The sequence below is a fragment of the Magnolia sinica genome, chromosome 17 (assembly GCF_029962835.1).
Source record: "Magnolia sinica isolate HGM2019 chromosome 17, MsV1, whole genome shotgun sequence".
Classification (NCBI taxonomy): domain Eukaryota; kingdom Viridiplantae; phylum Streptophyta; class Magnoliopsida; order Magnoliales; family Magnoliaceae; genus Magnolia; species Magnolia sinica.
In genome coordinates this window covers 46,223,216-46,250,333 of record NC_080589.1, presented here as the reverse complement: position 1 = coordinate 46,250,333, position 27,118 = coordinate 46,223,216, and the positions used below count along the sequence as shown (strand labels likewise).

General features: G+C 40.6%; 1 protein-coding gene across 4 annotated transcripts in view; it reads left to right on the top strand.

Moving 5' to 3' along the window:
- Positions 1 to 27,118, top strand: part of LOC131231912 (phosphoglucan phosphatase DSP4, amyloplastic) — a 61,291-nt gene that overhangs the window by 23,432 nt on the left and 10,741 nt on the right. For all 4 annotated transcript variants that reach the window (XM_058228281.1, XM_058228280.1, XM_058228283.1 and 1 more), the window contains 2 exons: positions 23,549 to 23,644; positions 24,322 to 24,381. In XM_058228281.1, coding sequence (XP_058084264.1) covers positions 23,549 to 23,644; positions 24,322 to 24,381 — 156 coding nt within the window. The remainder of the gene's footprint in view (positions 1 to 23,548; positions 23,645 to 24,321; positions 24,382 to 27,118) is intronic.

The window sequence follows — 27,118 nt, the reverse complement described above, 5'->3', positions numbered from 1 at the left end:
CCAACTCTTGAACAACTTGTAGATTGTCTCTGTACTCATGCATTCAGGGAGGAATATCCAGGTTCATACGATTCTATTATGTTTCTCATCCTCCACAATGGCAACTTAGGAACCTGTCATTGTATGTTCGCCTTGCTGTAGCTCCAAGAAGTGTCTGTTAAGGATTGCATATGTTATGTTTTGTGTGACTCTCACCTCGCCCCAAAATTTTCTAGCTTGATCAGAAAGATTTTTATTTTATTTTATTTTGTGAGGAGTAATCAGAAGGAAGACTAGTTCTCCAATATTGAAAAATGATTCAATTGCGTTGAATATTATCCATTGTGAAATGATTGAAATATCCTTAGCCATGCTAAGTTGTTCCCTTTTTCCATTTGGCCATATTAAAATAATGCTGACAAGAAATTCTTTAAACACATTCTCTGCCAGTTATCACAAAGCCTCATTCAGGGTTTTGAGGGAACCCCAGGATCTCCATCTCTCATCTGTAGTTTGCTGGTGATAGGCTTATCATATGCGATGCGTTGTTAGAGCAGATGAAGGCTATGAAGGGTATCCTCAGAAGTTTTGAGGATATATCGTTATTAAGGTCACCGTAGCAAAAGCTCCATGGGCAGGCTATCCGCTAGTGAAGAGGATGTTCAGGTTTTTGCTGGAAGGATGGGGTGTAGAATTGCATCATTGTTGATTCTTTATACAGGCCTTCCCTTGTGAGGAACCCGAAAGCGTAGGCTTTTGGACATGGTGTTCAAGAGAGTGGAAAAAGGATTGTTCTGGTGGAAAGCAGATATCTATCTTTTTGCAGCACACATCACCCTGATCATGTCTACTCACAGACTTGCCTGTTTACTATATGTCCTTACTCAAGGTGCTGTTTGCAACTGCAAACAAGTTAGAATGCATCCAAAATGGAGAAAGGGGAAGTGAAAGTCACAAATTCTACCTTGCAGACTGGAACATGATTAAAAAAAATAAAGGTAGGTGGCATCGGCATCATCAGAATCTGGGAGAAAAACCAGGTTCTCCTTCTCAAATGGCACCAAATGCACTCTGGAGTTTAGTGAAGTGTGGTTTCTCTGAATGGAATGACAAGGAACTATCTGGAAAATGGGTAATATCATGAGGAGCAGCACTCGGTATCAGTTAGGGGATGTAAGCAAGATCCAATTTTGGGAGGACAGATGGGAGGGGGACTCATTTGACCATCAAAGTTCTAAGAGTTGCATAATATTTCCTTAACCAAGGCACAACAGTGAAGGGGTGGTTCGAGAAGACGGGGGGATCCTTCCATTTGGAAGCCAAATTTTCACGACGACGTGAGTGACAATGAAATTGAAAGGTAATATGAATTGCTTAAAAATTTGGATTGCATATGCATATATGAGTTGTTGATTGATATTATTTGGAAATGGAGCTCCACTGGCCAATTCTCCTCCAAATCCTTTTTCTTGTCCCTAGTCGAAAGCGGCAATGCCAATCTATCCTGGGCCAAGGTGTAAGACCCGTACCCTAATTAATCCTCTGTATGTTTCGTTTTCGATGCCGACATATTTCCGGCAGATCGAATCTATGAGTTTTGATCGTTACCCTATTTTTGTACCGCGATACTCTGAGATTTGTACCCTAGTGACCACTCCGGCATTACGATTCCAACGCAGCGCGGCACGCCCCATTTCGATCCGTAGATTAGAAGTTACAATTTTGGCACAATTTGACGTGGGTTGCACAATGCATGCGGGCCCCACTTGCACAAATCCCCATGTTAAATCAATCAACCCATCAACCCATCAATCAATCAAGCAACCCATCAACCTATCAATCAATCAAGCAACCATCAATCCATCACTCTCTCCTTCCCTAAAGTCAAAGCCTACACCCCTACCCTACCAAAGTAATCATTTCTCTCACCCTTTCTTTCCATTTTTACCCCTACTCTTCCCGTTATGCCCCCTGGAAAGGCTGTAATGGTCCATTATGGGCAAATACAAGTTTTTCGGGGTTTCTTTTTAAATAACATTTTCAAGAGAGAGAGAGAGAGAGAGAGAGAGAGAGAGAGAGAGAGAGAGAGAGAGAGAGAGAGATCACTTCCCTTGTGCCAATCCTCGCCATCCATCCTTGCCTAGGAGCTTGGTGGACTGTCCGATCGATGATTCAAGCCAATCCATCCGTTCATCTTTCATCGTGGGTATATGGGAGGGTCAAAACCCTCCCCTTCTTTGTGATTTCTCAATTTTGGTGGGACCCACCTTGATCATGTATTGAGTATGTGGTGGACCCCATAGTGGCGAGGGGCCACTGTGGAGTCCTTGTTCCTCCAAATCAACCCAAATCAGAGCCCATTAGACCCGCTTGAGATGGACTACGTGGTGAACGAAGTAGAAGATCCACGTGGGGCCTGCATTGATAGTGTATAAAAAAAAGAGAAACAAAGAAAAAGAAAGGTGTCACTGGGCGTTATTCCCCAGTGACATGAGGGAGGAAGCCTCCTTAGGTTGCTCCCACACGTGGGACCCTGCATGATGTATGTATCCTATCTATTCCGTTCATCCGTCTTATCAGACCATGTTGGGCCATGGGCCCAAAACTCAGGTTGATCCAGATCTCAAGTGGGATACACATGCAACAATCGACCTTAGAAAGTTCCAATAGTGGGACTTTGTTTCCCTTGGTGCGATCCACAAGGAACTCAGATTTGTCTCATTTTTCGTCTCATAGCCTAAAATGACATGGAGAAGGTGGTGGATGGCGTAGTTTAAACAAATACATCAAGGTGGGGTCCATGGTTGGGACGCCCCCACCCCACGTCCGCATGGCTGGCTGACGTGAGGGGGTGCTCCCACTCCCACTGTCGGTTCTGGTGTGGTCCACCTGATGGTTGGATCGACTAGATTTTTGGACTCCACGGTTAAAATGAGCTAGCAGATGGATGGATGGTGTGGATGATATATATACACATCATGATGTGGCTCACGAGAGAAGCCCACATGGTAGCTTTGGAAGGTAAATGGTGCCAGAAATGTCTTTGGACATTGTTGTGTCCAGCGACGACGGTGCCACTACCCCTCTTGTGTTTTAAGGGTGAAGTAGGGCCCACCTAGGAAATCCACTCCATCCATTTGAATGTCCAACTCATGGTGGGGCCAAGAAGCTTTGGATCACATTCATTTTTGGTGTATTTTCATCATCCAAATGTGCTTACACAATTAACTGGTTTAAATAGAAATTAAACATCACGGTGGGCCACACAAGGTGGTCCATGCCATGATAGCGTGCGGGACACGCCCTCCAATAGCGTGGCCCACTTGTGGGTCCAACAACACTATCAGAATAAGAAAAGAAATGGAAAGGAAGGGAAATAGATCCGGCCATCGAGGTGGCCCCCCGCCACTATGGGGTCCACCACATACTCAATGCATGATCAAGGTTTGTCCCACCAAAATAGAGAAATCAAAAGGGGAGAGTTTTAAACCTCCCATGCACTCACGATGAAAGATGAATGGATGGATTGGCTTGAATCGTCGATTGGATGGTCTACCAAGCTCCCTAGGCAAGGATGGATGGTGAGGATTGGCACAAGGGAAGTGATCTCCCTCAAATCTCCTCTCTCTCTCTCTCTCTCTTAAAAATGCTTTTTAAAAAGAAAGGGAGAATTCATACGTGTGGAGTTTTTATTGTTGGGAAATTTTCGGGTAGAGAGGGAAATAGAAAGGAAGAATAGGGGTAAAAATGGAAAGAAAGGTTGAGATAAATGATGGCTTTGGTAGGGTAGGGGTGTAGGCTTTGACTTTAGGGAAGGAGAGAAAGTGATGGATTGATGATTGCTTTATTGATTGATAGGTTAATGGGTTAGTTGATTGATTGATTTGACAACATGGGGATTTGTGCAAGTGGGGCTCGCGTGCCTTGCGCGACACACGTCGGATTATGCCAAAATTGTAACTTCTAATTTAAGGGTCGAAATGGGGCGTGCCGCGCGTCGTTAGAATCGTAACGCCCATGCGGTCGCTAGGGTACAAGTCTCGAGGTATTGCGATACAAAAATAAGGTAATGATCAAAACTCATAAATTCAGTTCGCTGGAAATATGCCGACATAAAAAATGAAACATACAGAGGGTTAATTAGGGTACGGGTCTTACAACTCTACCCTCCTAACAAAAAAATTTCGTCCTTGAAACTTCTCTACAGCCAAACGTTACACAAGACGCTCTTGCCAGGGTACTATGTTCAAAGTTTCTATGTTCACAAATAGGAATGCTAAATTTTTTACCAAGTTGCAATGGAAACCTAGGGTGTGTTTCTAAATTTTCAAGATTGGGATTTTAATCATGCTAAGTTCACAACAGTCATACAGTGAAAGATAGTTATTTTAAGACCATTAGCAGATATATGATGTTATCCTCAGGTATTCCCAAGTTATGCTCCGATACCAACTACTGTCACGCCCCAAACTCGGGAACCGGGCTCACAAAATTTTCGGTCGCCGAATTTGGTACCGATAGCTTCCGTAGTACCCCATTCTCGGCTCCCGGCTTCCATGCGCCAGGTTCTGATCCTGGGATCTTACAAGGAGGATTTTTATGATGATTTTTTTTTTTTTTTGTAAAGGAGCATAATTACAAGTATACCTAAGTCACCAAAACATCATCACCACATTACCACTAATATAATATTTGAGTACAGTGCTGAAAGGAAAATACATGATATAACAAAACTCTAAAAGATCGGTCACATGCTCCTGCTTCAATGTTGCTACAGTCTAGCATAAACTACACGTAACGGACGTGTATAAGCTTACTATGAAGCTTAGAGAGTGCGTGCGTGTGTGTACAATGCATGTGCCAAGCATACAAATGTCAGAGTAAGCGGAAAGATGGAGGCCAAACTGGCAAGTCCATAAATACCATCAGCCCTGTCCAGGCTATGCGATGCAAAGACATATTGGGCCAAATGTCATATGCTGAGGATGCAATGTAATATGCAAACCTTGACAAGTCCAGAAATACCATCAACCCTATCCAGGCTATGTGATGCGAAAAGAATGACAAAGCTGGTGTGTGTACTTAGGATGATAGTACGTGGTATCGCAAGCTGTGGGGTTCATCACAAGGGACTTCTATCTAAATCAGTCCCATACTTGATTTGGATAGCTAGACTCAATGTGGTAAACTCCTGATCTCAGGTTAGTCGCGTACCTAACCGAAATCATGGCCATTGCGAAGGTGCACATAAGGATTTAGTTGCGCACCACCAGCTCGGGTGGATAGTGAATGAATGAATGAATGAGTCAAATTTTGAACACGTAACTCCTACTCAGTAAGTCCACATTTCAGTACAATTATCATCATTGGAATCATCACTGAGGTCTAGTACATTCCACACTGGCTGCCGCCTCATCGCCCGCATGCCCAGGTGAGTGGAAGAGACTCACTATCCGCCTTGCCAGTGGTATGCCAATGCCCACCCGGCTTATCGATAGCGGACCCATTTACGAGTTGGTCAAACTCAACCTAGCTTACAACCACCCACCCTCGGGCGGATAAGGTCACACCCCTTTTCAACCAAGCACGATACAGTCGGAGACGCGACCTATTGGTATTCAATACTCGGACGCTCATGTTATCCACTCGGTCTCGACCTTGAAGCATCCTGTTAGCCCATAGGGTTTAGGGACTTTCACCCAAGGACATCCTTAGTGCCCTAATGCTAGAATAGATATTTCCGGTGTCCAATCTGGCCATCCACGATATGCCTGTGGAGGCCACAACCCTGATGTCGCTAGGGTGTAATGCCAATGCATCATACATTACGTGAATGCATTGAGTCCATCATTTGAGTCATGCAACTATGTCATGCAAGTCGTGCATACATGCAAGGCGGCCTCATCTCTTATGGGTCCCTTGGAAATGCCCAAAGTTGTAAAGTCGTCAATGAGGCCTTGCCACGCATAGGCAATGCCAAAAATCCTGAATTAGCCATCATCCAAGTCATGCACACATGATACGAATAAGATATGATAACGTACGATCATAACCACTATGCATGAGGTGTGTAATACCATACCAAGCATAAAGCAAGGCTAAATCAATGTAAAGCAATGTTAACTCAAATGTAAAAGCAATGCTACATCTAACATAAAATAGTGTCGCATCAATATAAAGAAATCATGAGCTTAAACATCGCATAAATCACTAAGGTAATACTACACAAATTATCAAGGAAGTATTGTACCAACACACATGTAAAATATCACACCACATGATAATGGAAATTCATCATTCATAACAGGTGGAACCTACTTGGAAACCAAGTTTATCAAGGCCCATAGGACTATACTTAAGTGATCTTTCAAGCTAATAGGCCCACTCAGCAAGCCCGCACTTAAGTAGCCAAAACATACAACTATCGGCATCTAAACGGGATAACAAATTGTAGGATCCACAAAAAATCATAGTGGGCCCGAAATGGTCATCAAAGTGGGCCCTACAACTATCCCTAAGCAAGGCCCAAGAGGGCAGCTTGTAACCAACCAAACACAGTCATATGATGGGCTTAATACATGCAATGTGTGGAACCTAAACGGTAGTTCAATGGTGGAAACACGACATAAACCATAGGGTTGGTCCATGGTACGACCACTACATATAAATACAGGCAGGCCTAATGGGCAACCACAACATGAACAACAAGGCAACCCATGGTGTGGGCATCATTTATTCACTAAAGAGGATTCACAATTAAGTTGGATTGCAAATAAAATCACTATGGGCTCCACAAATCTAACATAGATATGACTAGGTGGGATCCACTCAAATCTGCCCGTAATGGGCCCTGCATGCTCCCACATAGGTGGGCCTATAGTTGAAAGGTCCACTCATAGCGAGCCATGTGGGCACATAGAGAGTTCAAGATGGGTGCTAGTCGTAGCTTCTAATTATAACCCAAGCATGCTCATAATAGCCTAGAAAGGCGCAACGTGTGGGGTTCACCAACAATCATGGTGGGTCCCCTAAGTATCTCAACCCAAAGGCATATGCTATGATCAATCATCACCCCACAACATGCGTACAAATGATGCGTATGGGCATATGTCTGGGCATGATGTCATTATACTAAGCATGTTCTTAGTGTATCCTACTAGGCCAAGTACATTAGCATGTTATCAGACATATTAGGCAATAATCAGTCTTAATCGGCACATCATATACAGAGAGTGGGAACTGAACGACATGCCCCACTAGAAATATAGAAGTCTATGTGGTGTGGCCCACGTTAGATTAACATCGGCTCCTCATCTAGCTTGCAAGGCACGAATAAAATATATATAACAAGGCAGGGTCTACTGAGAGTGACCCGGATGGACACCCACATGTACAACACGTGTGTCACTAGGCTACCAATCCATTTGGGCACATGGCCCACTAATGATGTCTCGAAATAATCAGATTATCAACAACATCACTATAATTACTTTAGTAGAATGATCTGCACCGTTTGATCATTGCTAACGTAAATCGACTGTTACAGATCATTGGTTAGTCACTAGGATGTGATCCTATGCTCATGGCCCATCCGAGTCTTGGGATTTCATCAGTTCAGGCAAAGTATATGCTTAAATGGATTAATAAAACCATAGTTTCAACATTCACATACCAACTAATTTAAAGATTTGAATCCAAGATGGCAAACATAACCAAATACCTAAGGGATCTCGATTACAGGGATTCCCAAGTCCTAGGGATCCCAAAACTAAGGATTCCCAAATCCAAGGGATCCCGAAACCAAGAAATCCCAAGTCCAAGAGGTTTCTACTCCCACATTACCCTATGGTGCGACGCACCTGAGATCTGGATCAACTTGAGTTTTGGGCCCATGGCCTAACGTGGTCCGATAAGACGGATGAACGGAGTGGATAGGATACATACATCATGTAGGGTCCCACGTGTGGGGGCAGCCCAAGGAGGCTTCCTCCCTCACGTCACTGGGCAATAATGCCCAATGACACCTTTCTTTTTCTTTGTTTCTCTTTTTTTTTTGATACACTATCAGTGCATGCCCCATGTGGATCTTCTATTCCGTTCACCGCGTAGTCCATCTCGAGTGGGTCTAATGGGCTTTGATCTGGGTTGATTCGGACAAACAGGGACTCCACAGTGGGCCTTGGAAGATTTCAACAGCAATGGTTCATTTCCCTCATTGTGGCCCACTTGAGACCTGAATCTTTCTCATCTTTCGGCCCATGGCCTAAAATGATCTTGAGAAGTTGGTGGATGGTGTGGATTTAATATAAACTTCAGAACAGGGTCCCACTTGTGAGACCCAAAATTGGCCAAGAATGGGTTACCGCCCACGTGCATGGCATTCATATATATTTTTATATTATTATTATATTCGTTGTATGTTTTGCATACACTATTAAATGGGCCCCGAGTGGATGATCTAATCCCTTCACCGTCTTAACCACCTCGAATGAGGTCAAATAGACTTTGACTAGGACTGGTTTGGATGATCAGGGACTCCACAGCGGGGCCTAGAATGTTTCAACAGATGGGCATTGTTCTCCTTAGTACGACCCACTTGAGACTCAGATCTACCTCAAATTTTGGCCCATGGCCTAAAATGATCTGAAATAGATGGTGGATGGTGTGGATTAAACAAATACATCATGGTGGGGTCCAAGTGTGGGGGCAGCCCAAATAGGCTTCCACCCTCACTTCACTGGGCAATAATGCCCAGTGAAACTTCTTTTGTTTTTCTCTCTTCCTTTATTATTATTATTATTATTTGTTTTATGCTATGTGGGGTCTACTAGTGGATAATTTATTTTGACCATTATATCAGCCAACTCTCTATTGCGCAGCACGCCAACAACGCAGTGAACCGAGATCCAATCTTCGGTCTCACCCACAAACGATAAACAAAAAGAAATATAAACTAGAAAAAAAGAATCAAAGCATTCCAAACAAACCACAAGACAAGATATATGTGGAAAAACCCCAATAAGGGTAAAAAACCATGAATGTAAACTTCCACTATGAAGAAAAACGAGGATTATAAGGCAATATACTAACCTCTCCCTTGGAAGTACAGAGAAAACCCTTTGCCCACACCTTATAATTATTTCTCATACCCTAGAAAAGCCCTAAGGACACTTATTTATAGTTTAGGCAACTTCCCTTTCGCACCTCTGTGAAAACCGACTCAAAAATCCGCAGTCCGCATTAAATCCGGAAACGAATCTACGTAACCTCGACGGGTCGAGCGGACCCCTTGATTGATCGAGCATGGGCCACGACTGGTCGAGCACCTCGAAACCCAAAAACTGATGCTCGTTGGACTTTGAGTTAAGCCAATCCACGACTGGTTGAGTGGGCCACTCGACCGGTGGAGCAGGGCACTAGATTGGTCGAGCATCCCCCAGATGTGGCTCCATATCTCAACAATCTCGCACTTGGAGACACATCGCCATAAACCTTCGCCTTCTACATCCGGAGTGCATCACCTCCTTGTCGTCAAGCCTGAAGACCAATCAAAGCTGGACAGAGGTTCAGCTTCTCCCGTGTGACCGCCTTGGTTAGCAAATCCGTAGGATTCTCACTTGTATGAATCTTCTCTAGAGCAATCGATTCATCTTCCAGTAACGAACGTATAAAGTGATATCTAATGGCAATATGTTTAGTCCTTGAATGAAAGGCTGAATTCTTAGCCAAGTGTATTGCACTCTGACTGTCACTGTACAGCTTGCAATCTGCTTGCTTCTTACCCAACTCTTCCATGAAACCTTGCATCCATACCATCTCCTTGCACGCTTCTGTAGCTGCAACATATTCTGCTTCCATCGTACTGATAGATACTATCTTCTGTAATTGAGCGATTCAATTGACTGCAGCACTACCCAGAGTAAAGACATAACCTGTAGTGCTTCTTCTGCTATCGATATCTCCTGCCGGATCTGAATCTACATAGTCTTGTAGCTTGATTTCCGATCCACTGCTTAAGAAATGTCTGGCCTCATGCTCACCATAGCATACATGAGACTCCTAATAGCTGACGCGTATGGGACTTTAGCCATGTAGTCCCGTTCCTCCTGCGTCTTTGCACCTTGCTCCTTAGATAGCTTGAAGTGGTTGGCTAATGGAGTGCTAACTGGCTTAGCACTTCCCATATTGAATCGATCAAGTACCTTGGCTATGTACTCTGCCTATGACAAAACCAGTTTCTTGTTTTCCCTGTCACGTTTTATCTTCATGCCTAGGATTTGTTTTGCAACTCCTAAATCCTTTATGGCAAATTCTCTAGATAGTTGTCTTTTGAGATCTGAGATGTCCTTCATGCTCGAACCGGCCACAAGCATATCATCAACGTACAGAAGAAGGATGATGTATGACGTATCAAACTTCTTTAAATAGCAACAGTGGTCAGCATGACATCTCCTGTAACCGTTTCCCGATATGAAACTGTCGAACTTCTTGTACCACTGCCTTCGGGCTTCCTTCAGGCCATATAGACTTTTTTTTCAGTCTACATACCTTGTTCTCCTTTCCTGGTGCCACGAATCCTGTTGGCTGATGCATATATCTCTTCTTCAAGGTCCCCATGAAGAAAGGTTATCTTAACATCTAGCTGCTCTAGATGTAAGTCCTCTATAGCCACTATACTCAAGACTATGCGAATCATAGACATTTTCACCACCGGTGAAAATATTTTAGTGAAATCGATATTTGCCTTTTGTTGAAACCCTTTCACAACCAATCTAGCCTTGTATCGTTTCGAACCATCGTGCTCCTTCAGTCTGTAAACCCACTTGTTATGAAGAGCTTTCTTACCCTTGGGTAGAGTGATTAGCTCCCATGTACGATTAGACTCAAGAGAGTCCATCTCATCATCCATGGCCTGCTTCCACTTAACTCATGTATCCAACTGTAATGCCTCTTCCAAACACTTTGGTTCACCATTATCTGTTAGCAGTAGGTAATGTAAGGAGGGTGAGTATCGGACCGTGGGTCTCTTCTCCCGAGTAGACCTCCTCACAACCAGTGTATGCGGCTCTGCCTCATAATGCTCCTGTGCATGATCATCCTGTGGCGCTGTAACACCCGTGTCCGGTAACTCTTCCAACTCTACGAATTCTTTATCCTCGACCTTATTTTCCTGCACAGTCCTTATGCATCACTTTTTCATTGAAGACTACGTCCTTGCTTCTGATGATTTTCCTATTTTTTGCATCCCAAAACCTGTAGCCAAAATCATGCTGCCCGTAGCCTATAAACGTGCACCTCCTGGACTTTGCATCCAGCTTGTTTCTGTGCTCTGCATCAACGTGAACATATGAAGTGCAACCGAACACTCTGAGATGTGCAAGGTTCACTTCTTTCCCAGTTCACGCTTCTTCCGGTAATCCACCATCTAATGGTGCTGAGAGACTTCTATTGATGAGATATGCGGCAGTATTCACAGCATCTACCCAAAAGGTCTTGGGCAACCTTGCATGTAACCTCATGCTCCTGGCGTGCTCAAGGACGGTCCTGTTAATGCACCCAGCCACACCGTTCTGCTGTGGTGTCCCTGGAATCGTTTTCTAATGTTTGATTCCATTTATTGCACAATATTCAAATCTCTTATCACAGTATTCTCCCCCATTATCAGATCTGAGACATTTTATTGTTTTACCTGTCTCGTTTTCTACCATTATTTTTCGCTTCTTAAATACATCAAACACATCAGATTTGTCCTTTGAGAAATAAATTCACAGTTTTCTACTAGCATTATCAATAAAGGAAACAAAATAACGTGAACCACCAAGAGATGATACTTGTGCCGGTCCCCACACATCAGTGTGTACAAGCTCCAACAGATGCGTCTTTGGAGCGCGTCCTGTCTTCTTGAAACTTACCCTCTTCTGTTTGCCATACACGCAGTCCTCGCAGAATTCCAAGTCAATAGACTTCAGCCCTAGTAGCTTCCCTTTTGACAATAACACTTTCATCCCCTTCTCACTCATATGTCCCAACCTCTGATGTCATAACTGCCCATTCACTCCAGTTGATGCGACTGCGAGTGAACTATACGATCATGAAGTCACGTACAAAGTACCTTCCTTCTTGCCTCGAGATATCACCAAGGCACCTTTTGTGATCTTCCAGGAATCACTGGTGAATGTTGTCACATAACCGGTATCGGCCAACTGCCCCACTGAGATCAAGTTCTGTTTCAAACTTGGTACATGTCTGACATCCTTAAATTTCAAAACCGTTCCGTCTTTCTGATTTATATGAACGTCTCCCTTTCCAACGATACTGCACGGCTCATCATCACCCAGGTACACTCTCCCAAAGTCACCTGATACATAATCACGCAAAACTTCCTTACATGAAGTGACATGAAACGAGGCACCCGAGTTTATAACCCAAGACTCATTCCTCGCATCAAGAGACAAGATCAACGCCTGTGTCACTCTCCTCAGATAGATTCACTGAATCCTTCCCACCCTGAGAGCTTCCTTCTTGTTTCTTGAGCGCCCTGCAATCACGTTTCATATGTCCCTTTTTGCCGCAATGCCAACACCCGTCTGTCTTTCAGTCCCTTGGATTTCTTCCTCGACTTAGAAAGTCTGTGTTTATTGCCTCCTTTGTTCAACGATCTTCCTCTTCCTTCAACGTTTATAGCATTCCCTGAATCCCCTGAAACTCTTGATGCCTTTCTTCTAGATTCTTAGCTGAGAATTAGACTGGCTACATCATCAAATTTCAGTTTTGTCGACCTTGAAGAATTGTTTACAGCAGTCACCAAACCATCCCAACTGTCTGACAAACTGGACAAGATCAATAACGCCCTGACCTCATCCTAAAAAACAATGCCAACGGATTCCAACTGGTTCGTGACTGTATTGAACTCGTTTAGATGTTCAGCCACGCTCCCACTATCTGACATCTTCATGTTGAATAGATGTTTCATAAGATAAACCTTGTTGGACGTTGAGGGTTTTTCATACATGGTGGCTAGGACTTCCATTAATTCTTTTGTAGTTTTCATCTTGGATATATTGAAGGCGACGCTCTTAGACAAAGAGAGTCGGATCGTTCCTAAAGCCTTCCGATCCAATAAAAACCATTCATCATCTGTCATCTTTTCTGGTTTCTTCTCTTTTCCTCTTAGAGGAATATAGAGGTCCTTCTGATATAGATAATCCTCAATCTGCATTTTCCAGAAGGCAAAGTTTGAACCATCAAACTTCTCAATTCTAGTCTTCCCTTCTTCCGTCATCGCTCCCAATAGAACTAAACCAATAGCTCTGATACCAGTTGTTGCGCAGCACGCCAACAACGCAGTGAACCGAGATCCAATCTTCGGTCTCACCCACAAACAATAAACAGAAAGAAATATAAACTAGAAAAAAAGAATCAAAACATTCCAAACAAACCACAAGACAAGATATACGTGGAAAAACCCCAACAAGGGTAAAAAACCACGGATGTAAATTTCCACTATGAAGAAAAATGAGGATTACAAGGCAATATACTAACCTCTCATTTGGAAGTACAGAGAAAATCCTTTGCCCACACCTTAGAATTATTTCTCATACCTTAGAAAAGCCCTAGGGACACTTATTTATAGTTTAGGCAACTTCCCTTTCGCACCTCTGCGAAAACCGACTCAAAAATCCGCAGTCCGCATCAAATTCGGAAACGAATCTGCGTAACCTCGACGAGTCAAGCGGACCCCTCAACCGGTCGAGCATGGGCCACGACCGGTCGAGCATGGGCCACGAGCGGCCCCCAGATGTGACTCCATATCTCAACACTCTCTATGGACTAATGGAGTCCAATGATGGGTAGGTCCACCACCTACACACACAACAGTCGGCCTTAGAAAGTTCCAACAGTGGGACTTTGTTTCCCTCGGTGCCGTCCACTAAGAACTCAGATTTGTCTCATTTTTCGTCTCATAGCCTAAAATGACATGGAGGTGGTGGATGGTGTAGATTAAACAAATACATCAAGGTGGGGTCCATGGTTGGGACGCCTCCAACTTTCTAAGGCTGACTACACACACTAGCTTTGTCATTCCTTTTGGATCACATAGCCTGGATAGGGCTGATGGTATTTATGAACTTGTCAAGATTTGCATATTACGTTGCATCCTCAGCATATGATATTTGGCCCAGTATGTCTTTGCATCGCATAGCCTGGACAGGGCTGATGGTATTTATGGACTCGCCAGTTTAACCTCCATCTTTCCGCTTACTTTGACATTTGTATGCTTGGTACATGCATTGCGCACACATCCATGCACTCTCTAAGCTTCGTAGTAAGCTTATGCACGTTCGTTACGTGCAGGTTATGCTAGACCGTAACAGCATTGATGCAGGAGCATGTGCCCGATCTTTTGGAGTTTTGTTATATCATGCATTTTCCTTTCGGCACTGTACTCAAATATTATATTAGTGGATATGTGGTGATGATGTTTTGGTGACTTGGGTACACTTGTGATCATGCTCCTTTAAAAAAAAAAGTTCACCTTGAAAATCTTCCTTGTAGGATCCCAGGATCGGAACCTGGCGCATGGGAGTTGAGAGTCGAGAATGGGGTACTACGGAGGCTGTCGGTACCAGATTTGGCGGCTGAGAATTTTGTGAGCGCAGTTCCCGAGTTTGGGGCGTGACACAAGGTTTGGGACAATTAGGTGCCTATGAGAGTGGAAGTGTCCACATGGACGGGTAGGAAATAAATTTTTTTACTATGGAAAACATATACAAGAGGCATATGGCTCTTCCAAGCACATCTTTCCTCTGTTAGAAGTTAAAACAACACGGTAATGGTCAATCATATTGTTTTCCACTACGACATCACATCAACTTTGTGGAACCATTTCTTTCCTTCGTTTGATATCTCGTGTGATAAGGAGCTCTGTTGGGGGAGTCATAGAGGGATGGTCAATGGACCCATTCTACCTAAGGGAAAAGTCTGAAAAGTGGTCTTGTATGCAATTTTTTGGGGCTTATGGAAAGAAACAAATCAGAGAATCTTTGAACGAAAGGTCACTTTAGTGGAAAGTGTCACAAGGAGTATTTTCAGTTCAATAATTGCATGGTCAGTTCAATAATTGAATGGAGCTTGAATATGTCCTAGATGCGTGCCATTTCTAGAGAGGACATGATTTGTGACTAGAAAGCTTCAATTATTTTGGTGGAGAAAATCCCACATCATAAGGTGAAACGGAAGGCTTGAAGCCACCTCTTTCTAGTGAAGTTGAGCTCAACTTTGATGGATCATCATATGGCAATCTAGGTGTGAGAAGTATAGACGGAGATTTGATGGATAACAAGGGGGAGATCTTCATGGCCTTTTTGGCCCTTCTGGCATGATGGGTTCCAATGAGGCGATGTTATAGGTGATGGGAGAAGGGTTGCTTTTATTTATGACAATTATTGCGGTTTGGTCATCGGGGATGATTCTAACAATGACTAAGAGGGTATCTTTGGGTGATTCTAGCAACACAATTAGATGGGCATCTTCATGTAATCCCAGTCCTCGGAAACTCACATTTTTTTTTTTTTTGAAATTAGATCCTTTTTTGTCAATAGGAGGATTGTATTCTCACATATTTGAAGAGAAGCTAACGATATTTCCAGCTCTATTGCCAAAGAGGGACACAATATTAAAAAATTGGCCATGTTATAGTTGTAATGGCCGTTACGTAGCGGTAATGGTGGTGACCATTGCGTGATACATGGCCGTAATGCTCAATTGTTAAAAAAGGGCTCGTAATGAGGCAATACAATTTTTTTTTTCCCTCCATTTAAAAAGAGTTCTAGCCGTTACAAGGCTGTAATGACCATTACAGGGTAGGGGTAATTGCCATAAGGTTGGCCATTACCATCATTAAATACCTTGAAGACGGACTACCAAGAGTGTGATGCAGGTTATGAAATTGAAATATAATATGCAAGATTTCAGGCTTTGATCATACTAATTCAGAAACAATAACATATAAATTCCACATCCCACACAAAAATTCAAACATTCAAGCTAGGGGAATCTGTGCGGGTCCAGGCCTACATAGGCTAGGACTGGTGCAATAAAATTATGGACCAAACAATACTCAAAGGGAAATAGAAATTATCCACACATGCATGACAATCAATCCATAATCCAATGAATTCACCAATTTCAAATCAAGGAACCCTAGGGTGAGAAACGAGATAGAAATTAAGGATTTAGGACAATCTAGGGTTAGAGTTTATACAATTAGGGATGAAAAGAGGGAAACAAGAGAAAAACCTGATCCAAAAGACTGTTCCCGAGTGTGGACAACGGGCCTGGGGCGCTCGCACATGCGCAGGTACCTGGTTGCATGTGTGAGGGGCGTCGATTGCGGAAAAGCTCTCATTGGCCCTGGTCGGCCAGGGGTGTGCTCCAAAACCTTGAAGTTTCGGTTCGATCCGAGCTACGGCTTGTGCGTGGTGCTCCGCTGAAGTTTCAGTCCTCTTGCGGGGCCAAAATCTAGAATTCTGCTGTAAAGAAGAAAACTACTGCAACAAAGGACGAATTCGAAGCACGAATAGTGGTAGAAAATGAAAAAAAGAGATGATGGAGGATGGGGGTCAATCGGGATCGATGTGGCTTCGCACCACGGTAGTTAGCCCTTCGAAAAGGGAGGGCTTCGCACCTACTTTTGAATTCTTCCACAACTCACGAAGAAAGCAGAAAAATAAAGCAGGAATTTTTATTGAACTTGAATGAATCAAAAGAACTACAAGGGGTGCCTATTTATAGGGAAAATCCTATACCCCTAAACTCGCGCCGTGTGCGCAAGCTATTACTCGGCGATGAAGTAAAATAAAATAAAAACCAAACAAAGAAATCTAAAGCGTTCATGATATTCTAAATAATAACAATAAGCAAAACCTAAAATATGAAATCAATCCGACTAGTGGGCCACGATCATGAGATCCCATGATGGGCTTTTCTTGACTAACGGGCCCACTCTTTTGAATCAAAATTTCGTCTTATAGCTAGGAGGCCCTCCCTGGACGTCGTTATCGATCCAGATCGATGGTGGGGCCCTCCTTCTTTTGGCGTACGAGCGTAGGGGGGTGGTGTGCGTGCACGTGTGGACGGCGTGCGCGGGATGCCCCTATCAGAGTGTCACTCAAAATTGGCTCCTTGCTTTGATGTTGTGCTTTCTTTTTTTATTTTATTTTTATTTTTATTTTTATTTTTATAAACAACAACTACTATAAAAAAAAAACCTTGAAACATAATCCTTTATCAATAATTGACTTCAACCAAAAGTTAGAATATTCTTAAACAAATATTTTTGAAGAATTTTGACCTTTAATTGTTCAAACTTGAAACATAATCCTTTATCAGTAATTGACTTCAACATGTATTAGCATATGCATATGACCTAGTCTTTTATGATATTCAAGGCGTACTTCATTAAACTTGTGTGATAATTCTCCATGAATCTATGAATCCCCAGATACCCTCTTCTTTTCATCAACAAATGGATTCTGATGCCTACTTTAAAGTACTGTTCCTAGTATCTCTATCAATAATATCGGCAATAGCCAAAAGACTGTATAATCTATATCCCTGTTTAGTGACACAGGTACAGGGTGTTAATATAAAATAAAAAAAATAGATTGTTTCGATTGATATTATTGATAATATCACCAATATCCAAGGTACTCCAAAACGGTTATGTACTGGCTGTTACGTACTGGTAATGGTGGTAAATGTTACATGTTACGAGGTTGGAAAAATTGATCCATAATGGCCTCATAATGGCAAAATTGACTTTTAACGGCCCTATAATGGTCTTTATAATGGCCGTAATGCCTCCATAATGGTTTGTTACAATAAAAATCCTTAACAGTGGTTGCCCATATTGTAATGGTAACAGTGGTGGCCATTATAGGCTTATGACCACCATTGCCATTATGGAATACCTTGCCAATATCACACGAAAATTTCACTATCGAGAGGTATTAGTGACTGCCCTTTGAAATAAATACATTGTATTGTCAATAACTGCAATAATATTATCAATGATACCGTTGTTAATACTCACAAAATCTTTGGTCTAACAACGCATATTTTGTGCCCCTATACAATGGAAACCTATTATGTATAGTTTTTTTCTTTTTGGTAATATTTCGAGTCCTGAGTATGTAATCACGTCTTCTAACTTCTCCTAAAGTTTCACTAAAAATCCTACCTTTTTCCTAACGGTTCCCAATGTTTCCCTTAGATGGCGATACATTCCTTTGTATTTACGATATTATCAACGATATCGATACATGTTTTCATATCTGGGTCTATAGTGCATATAACAATAACAATATTTTGAATACTTCTCTGAAGAAGCTTCATTTCGGATGTGAGGAGTGCTATTGAAAGCTTTGTGAGGCTTTATTAGACTTCAACCACACCATTTGTACTCTCCTGGTGATGTGGTTATGGGTTGAAATGCTGTGATGAACTCTATGGATGAGATGAAGATGCTTGGAATGTTTCTTTCCTAGCCCACAGCTTAGTTTTTGATTTGGCTGAGGGGATTTATGGAAACTTCAAGCTTTCTGTTGGTGAGGTGCTGCTTGTGTGAATTAGTACGGGGATCCATGTAACCATATTAAGATGTAATGGTATCTAGAAACAAAGAGTCCTGGACAGCCATTGGGATCTTTGTTGTGGCTAGGTCTACAATTTACTTGAGAGGCTTCTGTGTAAATTGCAAGGTTACGTATGAGTTCTTAGTGAAGAAGCCTAGGCCCCTACCAATGTTGTCAAAGTTGTTATGGTATCGCAAATCATAATAGGGGTTGAATCGTATTGAATCGCAAATCGTATCGTAAATCATAAGATTTTTCATATTTTCTTAGAAATATGAAAAATATAAATAAATCAGAAAAATTAAAAACTTCAACACTATCATGAGATGGGATTACTTAAAAATTAAATGATTCTTATCTTTCCTTCCCTTTTTTTAGAGTCTTTCAAGAAATTTTCCTTAAAAAACACATAAGGATCCTTTAATAATTTATGTTCTTGTTACCTTTCTTGAATGTAGAATCACATTGGAAAAGTGACATTTGATTCTGTAGACCGACGAAAAAAGATATTTTGATTTCTAACTATCATTCCACAATACATGATCGTAACCATCCATAAAAAAAAACATTCTAGATAAATCATACAGCAATTTGGTGTTTCGATCAGTTAAGAAGTAAGAAATCATTTAAAAATAGCTCTAGGATTTAACATTGAAGAGAATATATATTGTTTAAAACAAAGACCTAGGATATAACATCAAAGAGAATATATATAATTTAATCTCTTATAAAGAACAAAATAAAATAATTTACCTTCTCTAAACGATTCCTTTTTCTTGAAAGGTTTTTTCTAAATGATTCTTAAAGCCCCACCAATTTACAAACATAAAATGAAAGCCAAGTGACTGTTAAAATAGAAGAAACCAAGTATAATTTGAATCGTAAATCGTAGGATTCAAATAATAGAATTGTAGGATTCATATGAAAAGGGATTCAAAGGTGGGGTTACTTAAAATTCGATTCAAGAATTGTAAATCATAAGATTTTGACAACACTAGCCCCTATAAACAAAAGGGCTTAGTTGAAGTAAAAGATGAGTGATAAGGAGAATCATATGATACATCTGTATGAAATACTTAAATCTTAAAAAGTTAAACAAGACATTACATAAATACCTTCACTAAGAAACTAAGACAAAACACCTGTGTACATGTATTAACTATGTGCATTCCCTGGGAGGATGTAAATCATACCTAGCTTATTTAGTGATAGCTGCTAGCATGCCTTTTCCAAGTACCTTGTTGAGGACATCAACCAGTTGAGAATCTAAATTAAAGATCCCTTTGGCTGCTGTATGCTTCAACGTGTAGCCTGTTGGCATCCAACATTTGTGTTCCTTTAGTTACTCGATCAAGCTTCAAGTTGTATACTAATAGGAGCCCCATTTCCGTCATGGTATCGGTATCTTCAACTTGGTGGTGCCTTTTGGCTACAACTAGTGTTTTAAATATTGGTTTCGGTGCTCATATCCCAACCTTGGTATAGGAAACATATTAGTGGGATATACCATTCAATATTTATATCATTTAACATCATTTCATAAATTTCGCATTTTTTAAACTAATTATAAAAACATTCAATTAATAGATATTAGTGATCTTCTGAAAATATACAATATATTAACAGATTGTATTTTATTGCATTTTATAGAAAATAATTCTCTATAAAAATAATTTTATGTCCAACAAAAAAGCCTGTGGTGAATGTACAGATCAGCCTACACTCATCAAAAGACATTTAGGTCAGCTGATTTTTGTTTCATCATTTTTTTGAAAAAAATAATTTTTATTACTTTTCACTATTTTTAATTTTTATATATATATATATATATATATATATATATATATATATATATATATATAGTTTTAATTTTGAGAAAGTTTTGCCAATCTGTAGATGGCCTATAAGTAATGTGATATACTTTTTTGACACTCTACTTGCAATTTAAATTGGTGAAAACAGAAGATTTTCCCCAAATTCTTTCGTTTTTCCTAAATTCGAAAATAAAAGCATAAAATTCATGCAAAACATGCATAGAAATGGATTTCTAAGTTTGTTTGTATTTTTTTTATTTTTTATTTTTTTTAAAAAACCCCAAAAGGTAATGAAACTAAAGAAAACTCGCCAAAGCAAAAGCTAGGGTGGAGAAAGAAATATATAGCCCCCAAAAAATACAAAATATTACAAACGTCCACGGCTTCCGAGCCAGAAGCCCATTCCTTGACGTGAACCTTGACCTTTCCTACCACCTCTTGCACTAAACAACTCCTATTTCAAAAGCAATGGCTGTTTTGTTCCCCCAAATAGTCTAAAAGATTGCCATTAAAACTAGCCACCAAATCACATTACCATCCTTTTGATCCCTTCACCATGCCAAGCCAAGCCAAAAGGAAATCTTCAATGGATTCCAACATCACCCAGGAGATGTTGAAGACATCAAGGAAATGTACTCATGGCCTTCGAACAAAAGGGCAATGAATGAAGAGGTGATTTATCAGCTCAACATCATTCATGCCTATCACACAAATGTTGGAGAGTACTGTGGACCTTCTTTATAGGTTATCAATGGTGAACACCCTCTTTCTTACCACCAACCATACAAAAGCCGCTACCTTAGGAGGGGTGCCATAATGCAAATAGCATCCATGAACCTTGTTCTCTTTTGACGATGACTTTTGAAGCAGCTTGTGGAGCGGACCGAGAGCCAATCCATGCCATACCATTGTAAACCCCTCACCCAAGGAGGGATGACAACAATGCAAATGATCCATAAGCCTTACAAAGTCGTCCACTTCTTCTTCAAAAAGATCCCCATGGCACCCACAAGGGGGAGGCTACTATAATTCCTTTCTGAAAATAGATGAGTTAAACTTGGGTACTCCACCTAAAGCGGTCTTCCTCCATATGTCCTCCCAAAAGCTTGTATGCCTACTGTCTCCAAGGGAGAAGGACACCCCCTCTTTGAACCTAGGAGCCACCATGGTAAATGCTTTTCATAGACCTGATGCCCTATATTGAGAAGATTCCCTAACCCATCACCACCCATCCCGGACCCCATACTTGCTAGCAGTTACCTTTCTCCACATTCTCCCTTTTTTGAGCTTGGATTTTTAAGTTGTTTCTATCGAATATACACAAAAAGATCGACTATAAACTGCCAAAAAAAAAAAAAAAAATCTCATTCAGGCCCTTTTTTGCTCTTTGGATCACAATTTCTCCACCCAAACTTTGATTTTTTTTCTGAAACGACTTAAATGGAGTTGCCTAAAGTCTCCCATGAAGTTATTTTCTCAAAAACTGCAAAAGTAATGGCATTTTTTTTTTTGGTTTTTCTCCCCTCACCCTTGCTGTCGTGATATTGTCAATAGTTGTGCCTGTGATGGCTTGTGGTCTATTGAAATAATTCGTGATATTGCTGATATTTTGCGATATTATTGTTGATTAGGAGTATTTATACAAATCCGACAATATTGTGTACTGTTGAGGTGAAATAATACTATCGATATTTAAGACATTGGCCACATCTAAGTGGGAAAAGTTGAATGCATATCTATCCAAGATGAACTAGGCTCTTTTTTAGTCCTGCAAGTGGGAAATATCAATGTTGGCCCACAGGAGAGGATTCCTGACTTGATTAGAATTTATAAATGGCCCCCCCCCCCCCCCTTTTTTTTTTGAACTCCACGGGAAGGTTTGATGGGGATGTTGGTTTGAATATGATCTCTATGGTTTTGACTATTCATTGGAGATAGTAAACTTATTTGGGCACCATGCAGTGGTGTTCAAGTCAAGAAAATTGTGATAGTTTCTTTTGTTGATAATCTCCTCTTCTATGATAACTCCTGAATTTCAAAAAACAGAACGACAACTCAAGGAAATGATGCTCATCCCAATTCTGAATTGATTGTGACATTCAATGTTATTCATTGGCTCTTCCATTTCTTAGATGCACATATGTTATTCATTCACTGTCTTCAATTTCTTTTAAGATAAAAACATGCTAGCCTCTCACTAGAAAAAAGAAGAAAAAAAGGACATGTTAGCCAAATGTTTTTTCTTCTCTAGAATGAAGTTTGAAATTCATTGCATGTTCCTCCTTTTCAAGGTTAAATGGGAAAAGTCCTAAAATATTTGAAGCAGTGATTTGAATATCAGTATCAATGCATGTATTGCTCCCTTGGGATGTGGAAATATATTGGTACCACATGGGAGATATTGCATGTATTGGTGAATCTATTGATGTTTGAGGGAAACATTGGGGAATGATGGAAATTTTCAATAGAACTATAGCATATGTTGAAAGAGACATGATTATGCACTTAGAACTCAAAAAATCACAAAAAACAAGTATGCACAACAAATTTCCCTTGTACAGGTTCCTAAACTATGTGCTGTTTGACAGAATAGATGCAATTATATAAAAAATGAGTTCATAATTCATAAAGCATACAATACAAGTCTAAAAGCAGATTCCCCTAAATAAATTTGTGAAAAAAATGGATTTTTAGGAGTTTTTTTTGCTAACTTTTTTGAATTTCCAATGGGGGAATGTATCGCAATGTGTTGTATGACATGTATCGATGATACGGGGGAATTTTGTAACGAACTTTTGGAAAAATATCATTATGTATCGATATATTGTGATAAATTGGCGATACATATTGATATTTTGTGTGATGCAGGGGAATTTAATTACTCTAATCCCCCCTATATATCATATCGGCCACATGCAATATAGATTGGCCAATACTATCGATATTTAAATCACTGGTTTGAAGGATGATATAACTATGTTAGTTTCTCAGTTATCTATCCCTTCTTCCTGCTTCTGGGTATGAATTATGTTATAGGCCGTTAATTAAGCCAGTCTTTAGACCTTTTCAACTAGCCCTTGCGTAAGTCATTCACCTTACTTGAATATATTCTTATTTTAGCTTATAGGCATGGCCAAGAGCCTTGTTACTTTGACGTGGAAAGATGGTAATTGCTCCTCAGTGGAAATCTCTGGACTTGATATCGGATGGGGCCAGGTAATAACTTTAATGTGGTATACTCGACAAATTGTGTTGTACTTGCTTTTTGGAATAATCATGAATGCCTTTTTACATTTCAAAATATGGTCTATTCTAGCTAGCTTGCATGTCATTTGTCCTTGTTTATTTATGTCCCAATTACCTGGGACAAGGCAATGATGATGATGATATGGATAAATTCATAAGCTGATCACATCATTGACTATTAGATCCCTCTGGTTTCAACCATTTCAATTGATGAGATGGTAAGGTCAGTGGCGGTAATGGGAATAGATAGTGTTTGTCCACCTTGTGCTGCTCCAAACAAATCTACTAAGAAATATGCTAATAATAGAAAGACTTCTTTTCAACTTGCGGATTATCTTGTTGATTGTAATTAAACTATGTAATAGACTATTAGATGGCGCTTGATTGTAATTAACCTATGTAATAGTCTATTACATTGTGCCTGTGGCAGTTTTATGCTCTCATTACCGTTCCTCAGCCCGGATAAAGGAGGGTTGCATCAGGTTGGTACCTGGCGTATGATAGCCTACCACAATTTGTTGGGATACGGCTTAGATGATGATGATGAATAGAAAGACTTGTTTTTATTCAGGGGGTAACTCAAGGTGTTTAAGTTCATTCTTTATTTTGGATCCTAATTACTCATTTTGGTTTCTACTTTCTTATAGAGAATGCCTTTGAAATATGACGAAGAACGAGGATTTTGGATTCTCGAGAGGGAATTGGCAGTAAGTATATTGAATTGGAATTGCTGAAAATATTCACACCTTCCTCGAACTTTTGATCTGAATGAGCTGCTACATTTCTATCTTTACTCACCGTTCTAAATTTGCCTTTTGAGATAATCTCTGTCCTTGGCATGTCTATGTTTTATGTATTGGTATTGCACCATGTATCTCATCTTTGAGATATGGAAACATCACAGGAAACATTGGAAAGTAGCCATGTATCACAGTCGCAGGAAAATGTTGGGAAACTTTAGGAAAAATAGTGAACTTAAAAAAAAAAAAACTTCAGGAGATGTTAAATGACGCATGGTGAAACAGAACTCAAAAAATTATAAAAATTAACTGTGCATAGTAATTTTCCATTGTTTGGGGCAAAAACACGCACTGTTGTATATAATTAATGAGTATGGGGAGAGCTTTTATCTTTCGTGTGAGAGTCCGGCCCAAGGACAGTTTTGATATGCCCCGGATCTGCGTACGAGGCAGCTCACTTAATGTAACCATATGTGGCAACTTGGCTTATAGCTAGTAGTTCCAATCCATCCATCCATAAGGGGATATAGATCATGATGCCCTAGCCCAAGAATCAAATCAGTTCACTAATCAAGTGGGCCCCCATTTATGAAACAAATTTTCATGTGTAGATGATTTGGCTCAGTCTTTCTTAGTGTGCACTATTTTCTAACATAATGACCCACATGTCCACTATTTTCTAACATAATAGCCATCCACTATTTTGCAACAAAATGGTCCATTAATCAGGCAGGCCACTATTTATGATAAAAAATGTACATTTGTAGACAATTTGGTCGAATCTTTCCAGGCTCTCCGCTATTTTCTAACATAATGGCCCACCTGTTGCATGGACCAATTAGTTTTTGGGCCAGAACGTCTTTGAGGTCAGACCTGCCTGTTAGACGGCTTGGATATCGCACCCTTGGCAGGTGGCATTTTCACACATTTGGTGGTGTGGGAGATTCACCACCATGGCGGTGACTCTTCAACTGTACACAAAGCATAGTTACAGTAATCTAGACTGTCCAATCCCTAACCCAACTATGGATGGAGGATAACTGATGTAGGCCCACTATAGGGCCCAACAATGATGTGGGGCTCAACATGTGCTGATTTTTAGACTGTTTATTTATAAATTTGGGGGCCTAAATCAAGGATAGAATTTACTATTTTCGGGAGATACGTGGGCTAATTTAAAGATATGATTAGTGTGATTGATTTGATTGAAAATATGAAAGGGATGTGATTGAAGATGTGGGGCTGATGCAATTAGGATTACTTTCTATGTCTGCTTTTACTATCATGTCAGGTATATTAGATTGGTTTGAAATGAATTATGATTGATTTGAAATTAATCTCTTTGTTTTTTTGTTTTTTTTTGGGGGCAAGTGTTGTAGAAGTTAGTCATTCCAATATTTTCCATTTTCGAGTTTTTGTGGTGTTGTAAGAGTAGAAAGCTTGATATCAATAAAGTTATCTCGGTTCCATTAAAGATTCATTTAGGTTCTATAAAGGGGGAAGTGTTGTAGAAGTTAGTCATTCCAATATTTTCCATTTTCGAGTTTTTGTGAGGTGTTGTAAGAGTAGAAAGCTTGATATCAATAAAGTTTTCTCCCTCTCTACTCTAACATTCTTGTGGGTGTATTCTTGCAATTTCTTTCTGATTTGGGTTTTGAGATCTCATTAACTCGATAACTAGGTTGGACCATTTTGGTACCAGAGCGGGTGATATTGGGGAACACTACCGAGTCTATATCATCTCCTAATGGCTTCGAAGCAAGTGACACAAGAAGAGTCTGTGCAACTAATCCAATTGATTCACGCACTCACAGAGCGGGTAGATCAACTCATACATGTGGTAGGTAATTTCACTAATGAAGTGGGGGAGCTCCAACATGGAGGGAATTTGGAAACTGAAGTTGGAGCATGTGGACACGTAGGGGAAGGTCCCCACCAGGGTCTTAACCAACAATGGGCAGCCCTGACTTCTGAAGATACCAATGACCAATTCCTTCGATTGTTGGAATGCGACAGAGAACCCGAAATTAAAGTAGAAATTCCATGAACGACAAGGAGATCCATGGAGTCAAAAGGAAAAATTGATATCTGAAGTGATCTATTAATAATCCTCCTTAGACCCTTACTTGAATTCACTAATGGATCAATTGATGATTCACTAATAGTGGCAGTCACGTTGATAGACATGCAAATGGGTTTCAATACTCAAATTGAACACCTTTGCAAAAGATGATTGTGGCACGAAAAATAGAGCAAATATTTTTGGACCCATGAATAACTTAAGAGTTACAATGACAAGTTGGCATCTACAAAAGCGCAAGCGAAAGAGATATCATCTACAACGGAGTCCAACAAAGGTTGTGCCAAGCCGATGCGTAGGGTTCTGCCACCAACTTCCACCAAAGGAGAAGATTTGTTATAGAGGTAGTAGAAGTCCAACTCGAGGACAAGTTCTTTCAAAGCGGGGGAGAAGTGATGCAGGCCCATCAACCTAGGCGAACTTAGGCCCACTATAGGGCCCAACAATGATGTAGGCCCACAGCCCCTGTAAAAGGAGAGGTGGTGTAGGAGTTAGTCATTCCAATGTTTTCGAAGTTTGAGTTTTTCTGAAGTATTGTAAGAGAAAAAGTTCTATATCACTTAAGTTCTCTCCCTTTTTACTCTAATATTCTTGTGGATGTACTCAATGTTTTGCGTATTGTTA